Here is a 13,934-nt window from a genome sequence, read left to right on the forward strand (position 1 = left end):
TCTCACCCATCTTCGCATTGGCCACACTCGTCTTACTCATGGGTATCTCTGTGAAAATTGTCAAGTTCCAGTATCTGTTGTGGAGTTCATTACTTTTGTAACTAGTTCAGCTATCATAACTTTGGGGTCCAGTCCCTGCACCCATTATGTACCTTTGTAATCTTTTGACTACCGCCCACAGGATGGGTATGGGGTGCACATGGGTATGGGGCCACATTCTGTTGGACTGCTCGCTCTTTAATCTGGACTCTCTCGTTGATTTTTTGACAACAACTGATTTACTCCACAAACTCTGATGATGATACCTTCAGCATTCCCCTCAGTCCTTTCTGCTTCAATCTCTTGCTACCCTCAACCCCTGCACTATCCACTGCCCTGCAGTGCTGTATAGCCCTTGTAGTTTGGTGCTTCTTCTTGATAATAATAACAATACTACTACTACTAATAATAATAATTTGGCCACCTGGCAAATTATTGCAGGTTCATGGAAGAATGCCCAGTCTGTGGTGCTGCTGACCATACCAATACATTCTGCAGCCAACCTTCCTCTTACTTTAATTGTAATGAGGTTCACCCGGCTTATTCTTGCCGTTGTCAGGTCTTAAAGGAATGGGAAATCCACTGTTTCAAAGAAGGTTTCTCTTACACCACTGCAATCTCCCATCTCCGCCTCCAGGGAAGACTTCAATGGTTTCTTATTTTAGAGTTACTCGACAGCCTCCAACCTTAGTGGCACTCTGAGGTATCTACCTCGTTGACTCCTCCTGTCCTTGCATTTCCATTCTTTCACTTGCATGTTTCAATATCTACACGGCCTCCCACAACCACACCATTACCTCGCATCCCTACTTCCCAAACATTTTCCTTTTTCTATCTTTGAACCTAGTCCTTTACCTCTTGTTGTATCTGTTACAGGTGCGAAAGTTCATCCTTCCCCTCATATAATTCCTTCCTCTCCTGTCCCCACTTCAAGTTCCTTCCTCTCCCCTCCCAAGTTTCTTCCCAAGTTCCCTCGAACCTCTCATCCCTTTACTCTTCTGTGATAACTTCCATTCTCTCCTTTGCTCAACTTCTACCTTCTACCTCTGATATTGTTCTGTCAGCTGCTTTCTGGTCATCTGAAATGCCTGAAGCCATCTCCGAATACATCAAAGAGACAAAACCTATAATTGATGCTGATCCACCTCCCATCACTCCTCCTCCACACCTTACTCAACCTTCTACACAGGTCCTTTGCAGCATTTCAGTCCTTTGCACCTTACTAATTATCCACTATCTCTATATGAAGACTTTACTAACCCTACTAGTCTGTAGACACCTACTGCTTAATGTTGCCGGTATACATCTATTTGCAATCCTTGACTTATTTACAGTGGAATATTTGAGGCCTCAGGGATAATTGAAGTGAGCTTCAGGTGTGGCTTTCCCAGCTTTCTCCGGTTTGTCCCTCTTTACAGGAACCTAAATTGCACTCCATTGTTATCTATCCCATTTAAAGGTATATCTTATTGCATTCATTGGATCCTTTTCCCAGAAGAACCTTGAATGAAAGTACACTTTTTTTATACACTGGTATATCATATTCTCAGATCTTTGGTCTTAGTTTCCTGCATTGCTATATTGTAAGTGAATGGTATGATAATGAAGAATAGATAACCATATAAACTTTATTTTTGTAAAAGTGATATAGAGTATACAAGGTAAATTAACATATATAAATTAACTTTATGGAATAAAGAAAAATTTACGTGTCTTAAATGTCTGAATAACCATTGATAAAGAACAGCTTAGCAACATCTTGGCCCATTGTATTTACAACATAACTAAGTAACTTGCTGTGTCTTCATCTGCTCAGTCATTGTATTTACAACATAACTAAGTAACTTGCTGTGTCTTCATCTGCTCAATCATTGTATTTACAACATAACTAAGTAACTTGCTGTGTCTTTATCTGCTCAATCATTGTATTTACAACATAACTAAGTAACTTGCTGTGTCTTTATCTGCTCAATCATTGTATTTACAACATAACTAAGTAACTTGCTGTGTCTTTATCTGCTCAATCATTGTATTTACAACATAACTAAGTAACTTGCTGTGTCTTTATCTGCTCAATCATTGTATTTACAACATAACTAAGTAACTTGCTGTGTCTTCATCTGCTCAATCATTGTATTTACAACATAACTAAGTAACTTGCTGTGTCTTTATCTGCTCAATCATTGTATTTACAACATAACTAAGTAACTTGCTGTGTCTTTATCTGCTCAATCATTGTATTTACAACATAACTAAGTAACTTGCTGTGTCTTTATCTGCTCAATCATTGTATTTACAACATAACTAAGTAACTTGCTGTGTCTTTATCTGCTCAATCATTGTATTTACAACATAACTAAGTAACTTGCTGTGTCTTTATCTGCTCAATCATTGTATTTACAACATAACTAAGTAACTTGCTGTGTCTTTATCTGCTCAATCATTGTATTTACAACATAACTAAGTAACTTGCTGTGTCTTTATCTGCTCAATCATTGTATTTACAACATAACTAAGTAACTTGCTGTGTCTTTATTTGCTCAATCATTGTATTTACAACATAACTAAGTAACTTGCTGTGTCTTCATCTGCTCAATCATTGTATTTACAACATAACTAAGTAACTTGCTGTGTCTTTATCTGCTCAATCATTGTATTTACAACATAACTAAGTAACTTGCTGTGTCTTCATCTGCTCAATCATTGTATTTACAACATAACTAAGTAACTTGCTGTGTCTTCATCTGCTCAATCATTGTATTAACAACATAACTAAGTAACTCTGTGTCTTCATCTGCTCAATCATTGTATTTACAACATAACTAAGTAACTTGCTGTGTCTTCATCTGCTCAATCATTGTATTTACAACATAACTAAGTAACTTGCTGTGTCTTCATCTGCTCAATCATTGTATTTACAACATAACTAAGTAACTTGCTGTGTCTTTATCTGCTCAATCATTGTATTTACAACATAACTAAGTAACTTGCTGTGTCTTCATCTGCTCAATCATTGTATTTACAACATAACTAAGTAACTTGCTGTGTCTTTATCTGCTCAATCATTGTATTTACAACATAACTAAGTAACTTGCTGTGTCTTCATCTGCTCAATCATTGTATTTACAACATAACTAAGTAACTTGCTGTGTCTTCATCTGCTCAATCATTCCACAGAACTGAAGATCACTGAATACTTTTGAAATAATAAATCGTGCTTTTGAAATTGTTCCAGCTGATTATAACCTACCTTTATTATTGTTAATATGATTGTAGTTAACTTTGTAAGAAATCCTACTTAATTGTCTATATTAAAATCTTAAATGTTATTTAAGAACTTGGGTTAATTTGGTAGAAATGCATTGCATATTAGTGTACATAAAGCAATAAAAGTTTTAATATATATCTTATGTCACTAGGTTTTTGTGCCACCCTCATGAGCCATTAGTGTTCTTGTAGAGCTACTGTCTATCTTGTTCTTGGACTACCTCTACTACTACTATTACTAGAGCTGCTATTACTTTGCTAACACTCCACTCATTGTTATTGTGTCACTACCACTATGCTCTTATTGCCATCTTTCTCACTGTTGCACTACTTACAATACTACTATTGTTGTTTCACTACTTCCTTCCTTGTATATACTGTCTTCCTCACCTTCACCAGTTACTGCTCCAAGTTTGTCTGAAAATCCACCATAAATTCCATTCTCATATGTGTGAGTTATTTGTGAACTTATTTTTCTCTGGATTCAGATGTTAAAAGTAGACATTGAAATAGTCACATGAGTCTTAAATAATTACAATATATCTCTATGAAGGAAATTTCTCTTAATTAAACGGCAATAAATACAAAGGTGGACTAGAAATAATTTACACTTGCCAGTACATGGATTGATGAAAGTTAAGACACTTGTACAACATCTGGTTATCTTTATTGTAGACGTTTCGCCCTCCAGTGGCTTTATCAATACAGATTCTTTGGGCATAATAAGAAAACTGAAGAACTATATACAAAAGATGAGGTAATCAGTCCCTCAGCCTTGGAGTTAGTGTTGACTACAAGATAACCAGATGTGTAAGAATGGTATATAACACCGACAAGATGAAGTTAAGACACATGTGCAACATGTTGCACATGTGTCTTAACGTTCATCTTGTCGGTGTTTTATACCTGTCTTGTACAACTAGTTCATGGATTGTTTCAAATATTGAACCTTCATCCATGGAAAACAAGTCCCAATCATGACATTTTTTGATTAACTATTAAAATTATTCCACCAGTTACTAAAATCTTTTATTATTACTTAATTTTCAGTAAAATTTTAAACACTAAAAATTATATTTTTAAATTATTTACTTTATCAATTTATAAGTTAGACTTTTTTATTATAAATTCTAAAGTTGACATATTTTGTGAAACACCTGTTAAAGTAAACTTTATATACTTTATAAAGTAGAATAAATTCTATATAAAATAATATTTTTCAAGTAGTGAAGGGGTAAGCCAGTGGAAGGTCTCCGTCAGATGACCAAGACCAGAGTGTCAGGAAACAATTCTCCTGTTGTCTGAGTAATCTTACTTAATCTAACCTAAATTCTATAAAAATATGTTTTGTATCATTGAAATTTGAGCGTTTGGTCAGTTAGTTATTTTTTAAATGCAAATTTTTGTAACTTTTAAACCTGAACATTTGTTTTCGATATTATATATCGTATGACACTTATTATAAATGTTCGATAAGTAAGGCATATGTGCAAGACCTAGTTATCTTTATTCCAAAATGTTTCGCCTACACAGTAGGCTTCTTCAGTCGAATACCGAGGAGGCAGCATGAGAAGTAGAGATGTAAAGACAATGTAATCAGTCCATCACCCTTGAAGGCGTAGTTTTGAGGTGGTCAGTCCCTCAGCCTGGAGAAGAGTTTTGCTCCATAGTCTTCTCTGTATTCGACAAAAGAATCCTGCTGTATATTTATTATATTAACACACTGGCCGTCTCCCACCAAGGCAGGGTGGCCCCGAAAAAAAAAAACTTTCTTCATCATTCACTCCATCACTGTCTTGTCAGAGGCATTCTTACACTACAGTTATAAAACTGTAACATTAACATCCTATCCTACTTCCCATCTCCAGGACTCAAGTCCGGCCTCCCAGTTTCCCTGAATCCCTTCATAAATGTTACCTTACTCACACTCCAACAGCACGTCAAGTCCTAAAAACGATTTGTCTCAATTTGCTCCTAACACGCTGACGCATGCTTGCTGGAAGTCCAAGCCCCTCTCACACACAAAATCTCCTTTACCCCCTCCCTCCAACCTTTCTTAGGCCAACCTCTACCCAGCTTTCGCTCCACTACAGATTTATACACTCTCCAAGTCATTCTATGTTGTTCCATCCTCTCTGCATGTCTGAACCACCTCAACAACCCCTCAACAACTCAGCATTACGTACCGTAGAACTAATAATGTTTCTGCTATTGCCTTTGGCAATGTGGGTTTACAAGCTGCTAGCTACAACAACTTGGTAGACCAGGTGATCAACATGAAAGTCTGTTTTACTGCATCCTTGCAAGGGTAGACCCCATAAAATACGTCAAAAGTATATAACAGAATATCGCAATTCTTTTCTACAGTTTTCCTTTGCTATATATTGCGATTTTCAGCTGAAATCTTCAAATGGGTTAAACGTATCATCAGCAATTTCTTGTAGGAATTCTGTGCATTTTCTGATATTTTCCAACTGTTTAACCGCCATCTTCCAACCTAAGGGTTTTTGTATGTTCTCCTTAGAAATTAACGTGTCAATATGTTGCAATGCTGTGAGAGAGACTGGCCTGAGAGACGTCCCCTGTATGCTCGCTAGTGACTCTCTCAGTGATAAAGTCAGTTCCATAACTTCCTGACGAACTTCTTCATATTCATCCTTAATTTTTAAGATATGGTTTTTAGTTTTCTCATAGCGCTCTCTCAAGTTTTCAGTGGCAGTGACTATGTTAGATTGGTGGTATCTGACTGCTTCTTTTGTGTGTGATGGTTTTGTACAAATTCCTGCGATGTTATCTTGTTCTTTAAGAACGTCCTCAGTCTGTAGAAGATATTTACTCTGAGCTACATTCAACTGCTTCGTAAATACATTGAAGCTCTCCTCTCCCATCTGCCAGAAAATTTGATCAACATTCAGCATTTCATGCTCGTTATCACTGTCATATGCAGTATCAGTGTTCCTAGTATCATCAGTGTTATTAGCATATGTAGCAGAGTTGTTAAACTTGAAGTATGTTCGGTATGGTAAATCAGCTGTTTTAATTCCACTAAGAACTTGTGGTTTTTGCAAATCAGCAAAAGAGAGAAACAAAAAAGTATTATCCTTAATGTCTTTGCCAAACAGGGAGAACATTTGGTTAAAAATGAACTTTTGTGCTGGAGTTAATTGTGACTGTGACGACTGACACACAAAGCCTAGAGCATCAATGTGGTTAATACCGCCTGTACCTGTGGTCTTAATATCATCTGTACCTGTGGTCTTAATACCACCTGTGCCTGTGGTCTTAAAGAAGGTGCGTATCAGACTGGTAAACTCTCTATCTATCATCACTCTGTAAGTGTCACTAAACCCTGGAGTATCAATAATGGTGAGAGTGTTGGGATAGCTGAAACCCTTTTGATGGTGTATAGTGTAAGAAGTAATATATTGAGTCTTGCCCTGGCATCCACCAGTGTCTTCCGATATCAGTTTGAAGCGAAATTCATCCTTCCATTTAACACCAAACACGTAATTGATGAGACTGTTGATCAAAGTTGTCTTGCCTGCTCCTGTCTTACCAACTAGTAAGATTACTTTTTCCTGACTATTATGCTCTGGCGTTCCTAGCTCATACTTTCGGATTAAATCTTCCTTGTTGTCATTAACTAACTTTGCATGGAGCATATAAATCCGTGGAGTACTTCCAGCCACAGGATTTAATTTACCACATAAGTTTTCTTTCGATATTTTATTGTTATTAGCTTTTGTAAGCTTGTTATTAGTATTTACTGTAAAGAGATCACTAGGATCACTGTCCACACTGCATCCATCATTGCCACAATCAGCAACTATCTTAAATCTTGGGACAGAGTTTGGTGTAACTTCTGTTCTACAGAAAAGCTTTTCTGCTTTAGTTTTTTCTATTTCTTCCCATGTGTTGGTCTCTTCTTTCAGCATCTTCACTACATAACTCTGTATGCTACAGTCTGAACCACGGCAGAGTGGCTCAGACCAACGTATTTCTATAGTTTTTCTTGAAATCTGATACACTTCTGGTTTACCTGGAGGGCTAGTTGGTCGAGTGGAGACTGTGTTTTCCTTACTGGAGGGACCAACTCCGGCCTCACAAATACTCTGTACACTCACAAGGTAAGCACAACTGGGCTCAAGGTTTGGAATAGTAAATCTGCGAGTCTCAGCACTTGTCGTAAAGCTCACAGGACAACTGTCTTTATTGACTCGTTGACAAAGAATTTCATATGTCTGGACAACTGATGCGCCATAGTCTGGTGACTTCCACTGAATGGAAATACTCTTGTGAGTACTTTGTGCACTGTCGGCTTGAGGTATTCCAGGTGCAGAGGGAAGTTCATAGTTTTCATGTAAGAGACGACCATACCTGTAACACTGAATATGAGCCTGAAATTGTAACATATTAGAAAATTCCATTTCCACTACGAAGGCAGTTCCTGTTCGTCTTTTATTAGAGCCATGAAAGTTTCTAAACAGTATGGCTTTCTCCATTATGGAGATTTTATCATTTACATCTACTCCAGGTACATCTTTTGTCGACAAGCTGTTCTCAGGTTTCCTTCCTTCATCAGTATGGTCACTTTTACTGTCATATTCTCTTGTATTATATAATTTCATTTTATGAAGTTGAGAGTTGTCTTGTGGCAGAAGAAATCTAAAGCAAATAACGTAGTCATTCTCAGGACTCATAATTATGGAGTCAAAATCACTAGGCTGGGAGGCAAACTTTATATCTGCAAACATTTTGATATATTCATTGAGAATTTTGACACGTTTTTCTTCATCTTTAAGCCAAGTGTCTAAGTTATGGTAGCTATATGGAGAGGCTTCTTTTTTCATAAGAAGTTCAGCTAGACGGGATTCCTCGGTACCACCACCTCTGATTCCAGGTAGTAACTCTGACAGATCCCCTTGTAGTTTCAACTTATAAGCAGTAATCAGTGATTTAAATTCAGATATTTTCCTTTGCATGGCATTATTTGCTTCTACTACAGGAGTATTATCTAAATCGTTGCACCGCACAGTCAGCGAATGGAATTCTTCAAATACATTTTCTGTTTTAATGGTCAAATCTGCACTAATGGCACGGTCAAGTTTACAGGCTTTGTTATCCAACAGTGTTAGAGGATACAGGGTAACTTTGACTGGTACAGCTTTCTCTCCTTTCTCTCCTAAAAGATGTGGTAATTTCTTATAAACCTTAACAGCATCTTCGTAGCAACATGGATTTTCAGGAAGAAGAAAATCTCCATCGAAATTGCAAGTAAATTTCTTTACTTTCTTCTTATCATGCTCGGAAATGTCTAGCTCTCCACTCCCATTAATATTAATTTTCGGTAAATTTTTAACCATAACATTCAGATCTCCATGAACTTCCTTGTCATGTGAAGAGGAGGAACAATCTCTCTCGAAAACAAAGAAAGCCTGAGCCCCATATATTATTCCAGTGACTACATGTGTTGCAGTGCCTTTGTCAAATACCTCAGGATGTTCCACTCTCCCAGGACCAAGCTGCTCCATCGTCATCTCTTCCGATTTAGTAGTACACTTATAATGTAGAGTGACTCTTTCTTGTTTGCTAGAAGACTTCTCATTGTCTAAGTACTTTGCAGACCCCGAGACCTCAACCAGACCGGCAAGAAAACTTAGCTTCATTTCAGCATTTATATCAAGAGCATTGCTTTTCTTTTCCAATGAATCAGATGCAATTATGGAGAATTTCGAGGTTTCAAGATGTTGAATTGTTTTTCCCTTTAGTGTTGTTTGGTCCCAGAGAGTTATTCCTGGGATTAAATTTTCATTTACACAATCATAAAGATTTCCGAGACGAAATGGACGGCCGAGCGCAGGGATAGAGAGGACTTTATCACCTGCAGGACTCATCTTGCATTCCAGAACTGACACCTAGCAAGAGTACTTCTGAAAGCCAGCAAGAGTGGGTTTGACACCCAGCAGAGTAGTTCTAACAGCCAGCAGCATTAGGTTTGACACTAAACAACAGTAGTTCTAACAGCCAGCAGGATTGGGTTTGACACTAATCAACAATAGTTTTAACAGTCAGCAAGAGTGGGTTTGACACCCAGCAGAGTAATTCTGACAGCCAGCAAGAGTGGGTTTGACACCCAGCAGAGTAATTCTGACAGCCAGCAAGAGTGGGTTTGACACCCAGCAGAGTAATTCTGACAGCCAGCAAGAGTGGGTTTGACGCTAAACAACAGTAGTTCTATCAGCCAGCAAGAATGGGTATGACACCCAGCAACAGTAGTTCTATAAGTCAGTAACAGTAGTTCTAACAGCCAGCAAGAGTGGGTTTGACACCCAGTAACAGTAGTTTTATAATCCAGTATGGTTTTGACAGTCTGCTGATGGTGTTGTTCTGACAGTGTTGATGGTGTTGTTCTGACAGTGTTGATGGTGTGGTCCTCACACACTGCTGAGGTGTAGTTCTCACACACTGCTGGTCTGAAACTCTGTAGTTTTTGGTCACTGTTGTTGTTGGTGGTGGTGACACAGTACTCACATTCTGGCCTGGGAGTTAGACTATAGCTCTTGGTCACTATGTTGGCAGCATCATTCACAACTGAAATATTTAAGACTTATTATATGATGCTGAAAAAACTATACTGAAGTATAAAATGAGAGAAAATTACAAAACATTTTGATTTGTTAACTAAATAATTAACGATGTTTTTAATTATTCTATACATGATTCTCTTTTTGTTTAATTTTTATGTTTTATTCACATAAGCTGTGGCATGCAAAGAATATGTTACATCTCATTCCACATATGTCACATGCCCATAATGGTATGCCCTCCCGGCCAACTAATCAGCAATAAATAGCAAAGAGGTTCGGGGTCCTGCTGTTATGCTAACTACTCAGATCATCCAGCAAGTTATGGAAATGCTCAATAATTCTTTGAAGATATGTCTGGGACTCAAAGGAGAATTGGTAGACTTACCTCCAAGTCTGGTCGGAGATGGTTTAACTGTGTCTTATACAAGTTCTCTGTATATAGTGTACATAACTTGCACATATCTTTGGTGAATGAAAATGTAACTAAGAAGTCATTCATTGCTGTATTTTGCTTGGCCTTACATAGCTAATTGTTCATAGCACTGGCTCATTCACAAGCAAGTGGACAGGCCACAAGACTACACCTGTGTTCATAATATGGGATGCCTGTCCTGAAACCGTTGTCGGCTGTATTGTCAGCATTGTTTCCTACAGCGTCTCTACAAACCTGCCTACATCGTTGCAGTGCAAACCTGCTAACTTGTTGTGTGATACTGCTACAAGCTATTTGTGTGTCAAGCAAGTGGACAGGCCACAAGACTACACCTGTGTTCATAATATGGGATGCCTGTCCTGAAACCGTTGTCGGCTGTATTGTCTGCATTGCTTGTTCCTACAGCGTCTCTACAAAGTCTCGGGCCCCTGCCTACATCGTTGCAGTGCAAACCTGCTAACTTGTTGTGTGATACTGCTACAAGCTATTTGTGTCCGTTATCGAGTGTATTGCAAAAGGTGCTGTTTGTGTTCTGTTGCAGTGCTGGCGGGTTATACCACAGACGCAAGTTAGGTGTTTGGTGACTGAGTATACCTCGCAAAACTTGTCCAGACTATCTCTACAACTCTGCTGGTGAACTGCGCGTTCCATTGGCATTGAGTATCAACACACACTGCTAAGTAAGTTTATTCTGGTATACATAAATAAAGTAACATAAATATTATCATACATAGCAGCATATGTGTAGAGAACCTGGGATAACCCAAAAAGGTCAGTGACTTATTTCCATAGGAGTCCTTTTAATACCTTATTCTTATACTATAAAGGAGATAATACCTGGAGTTTACCTGGAGAGAGTTCCGGGTGTCAACGCCCCCGCGGCCCGGTCTGTGACCAGGCCTCCTGGTGGATCAGAGTCTGATCCACCAGGAGATATACGAGGAATAAGATGAAATGAGTTATTTATATTTACATGTGTGTTAGCTAAAAAATAAAAAAAATATTCACTTGTTTGCACAGAACTGCTAAATGCCTCAAATGATGTAGTGGAAGTTTTAGCAGTAAAGGTCGAGAACCAAAACCTAGTCATTGTGGTAGTCTACAAGCCTCCGGATGCAACATCCCAGCAATTCCAGGAACAGCTGTTAAAAATTGACCACTGTCTGGAAAATCTTCCAGCTCCTGCACCCAACATCTTGCTCCTGGGGGATTTCAACTTAAGGCACCTAAAATGGAGCAATATAGCAAATAATATTGTTGCAGTAATAACACCAGGAGGCAGCTCTGATGAAAACTCACACTCACACGAGCTTTTAAATCTCTGCACAAAATTCAATTTAAACCAGCAAATAATAGAGCCTACTAGACTGGAGAATACACTAGACCTCATCTTCACTAACAATGATGATCTGATACGAAATGTCACCATATCAAAAACAATATATTCAGATCACAACATAATCGAGGTTCAGACATGTATGTGCGGAGCCCCAGACCGACATTATGAGATTAGTCACGAGGGAGCCTTCACCAAATTCAACTTCAATAACAAAAACATAAAGTGGGACCAAGTAAACCAAGTCCTAACCGATATAAGCTGGGAAGATATACTAAGCAACACAGACCCCAACTTATGCCTAGAACAGATTAAGTCGGTGGCACTCGATGTATGCCCAAGGCTTATTCCTTTAAGAAAAAGGAGGAGTAGATGCAAAATAGAAAGAGACAGGCGTTCCCTTTACAGGCGAGGAAAAAGAATAACAGAGCGGCTAAAAGAGGCAAATATATCTGAAATGCGTAGGGAGTCACTGGTCAGAGAAATAGCAAACATCGATTTTAAGCTAAAGGAATCTTAAAGGAGTCAGGAATCGCGGGAAGAGCTAAAAGCCATAAATGAAATCGAAAGAAACCCAAAGTATTTCTTTTCCTATGCCAAATCAAAGTCGAGAACAACGTCCAGTATTGGGCCCCTACTTAAACAAGATGGGTCCTACACAGATGACAGCAAGGAAATGAGTGAGCTACTCAAGTCCCAATATGACTCAGTTTTTAGCAAGCCGCTAACCAGACTGAGAGTCGAAGATCAAAATTAATTTTTTATGAGAGAGCCACAGAATTTGGTAAACACAAGCCTATCTGATGTTATCCTGACGCCAAATGACTTCGAACAGGCGATAAATGCCCATGCACTCTGCCCCAGGGCCAGACTCATGGAACTCCGTGTTCATCAAGAACTGCAAGAAACCCCTATCACGAGCTTTTACCATCCTATGGAGAGGGAGCATGGACACGGGGGTCGTCCCACAACTACTAAAAACAACAGACATAGCCCCACTCCACAAAGGGGGCAGTAAAGCAACAGCAAAGAACTACAGACCGATAGCACTAACATCCCATATCATAAAAATCTTTGAAAGGGTCCTAAGAAGCAAGATCGCCACCCATCTAGAAACCCATCAATAACACAGCCCAGGGCAACATGGGTTTAGAGCAGGTCGGTCCTGTCTGTCTCAACTATTAGATCACTACGACAAGGTCCTAGAAGCACTAGAAGACAAAAAGAATGCAGAAGTAATATATACAGACTTTGCAAAAGCCTTCGACAAGTGTGACCATGGCGTAATAGCGCACAAAATGCGTGCTAAATGAATAACAGGAAAAGTTGGTAGATGGATCTATAATTTCCTACGGTGAAAATCTCTGTTCCACAAGGCACAGTACTCGCTCCCATCTTGTTTCTCATCCTCATATTTGACACAGACAAGGATGTCAGCCACAGCACCGTGTCTTCCTTTGCAGATGACACCCGAATCTGCATGACAGTGTCTTCCATTGCAGACACTGCAAGGCTACAGGCGGACATCAACCAAATCTTTCAATGGGCTGCAGAAAACAATATGAAGTTCAACGATGAGAAATTTTAATTACTCCGATATGGTAGACACGAGGAAATCAAAACTTCATCAGAGTACAAAGCAAATTCCGGCCACAAAATAGAGCGAAAAACTAACGTCGAAGACCTGGGAGGGATCATGTCGAAGGATCTCACCTTCAAGGACCATAACATTACATCAATTGCAGCTGCTAGAAAAATGACAGGATGGATAATGAGAACCTTCAAAACTAATGATGCCAAGCTCATGATGACACTCTTCAGGTCGCTTGTTCTATCTAGGCTGGAATATTGCTGCACACTAACAGCACCTTTAATGGTAGGTGAAATTGCTGACCTAGAAAATGTACAGAGTACCTTCACAGCGCACATAATGGAGATAAAACACCTCAATTACTGGGAGTGCTTGAAGTTCTTGAACCTGTATTCCCTGGAACGCAGGCGGGAGAGATACATGATTATATACACCTGGAAAATCCTAGAGGGACTAGTACCGAACTTGCACACGAAAACCACTCACAACGAAAGCAAAAGACTTGGCAGACGATGCAACATCCCCTCAATGAAAAGCAGTGGTGTCACTAGCACGTTAAGAGACAATACAATAAGTGTCAGGGGCCTGAGACTGTTCAACTGCCTCCCAGCATACATAAGGGGGATTACCAATAGACCCATGACTGTCTTCAAGAAGGCACTGGACAGGCACCTAAAGTCG

At 39.0% G+C, this 13,934-nt stretch overlaps 1 protein-coding gene across 2 annotated transcripts in view; it reads right to left on the reverse strand.

Moving 5' to 3' along the window:
- Nucleotides 1–1,660: 1,660 nt before the first annotated feature.
- The window catches only part of LOC128693890 (uncharacterized), a 91,812-nt gene continuing 79,538 nt past the window's right edge, over nt 1,661–13,934 (reverse strand). For both annotated transcript variants that reach the window (XM_053783754.2, XM_070079867.1), the window contains exon 2: nt 1,661–9,897. In XM_053783754.2, coding sequence (XP_053639729.2) covers nt 5,700–9,200 — 3,501 coding nt within the window. In that variant the 5' untranslated portion in view covers nt 9,201–9,897 and the 3' untranslated portion in view covers nt 1,661–5,699. The remainder of the gene's footprint in view (nt 9,898–13,934) is intronic.

This window comes from Cherax quadricarinatus, unplaced genomic scaffold, assembly GCF_038502225.1.
Source record: "Cherax quadricarinatus isolate ZL_2023a unplaced genomic scaffold, ASM3850222v1 Contig31, whole genome shotgun sequence".
Taxonomy (NCBI): Eukaryota; Metazoa; Arthropoda; class Malacostraca; order Decapoda; family Parastacidae; genus Cherax; species Cherax quadricarinatus.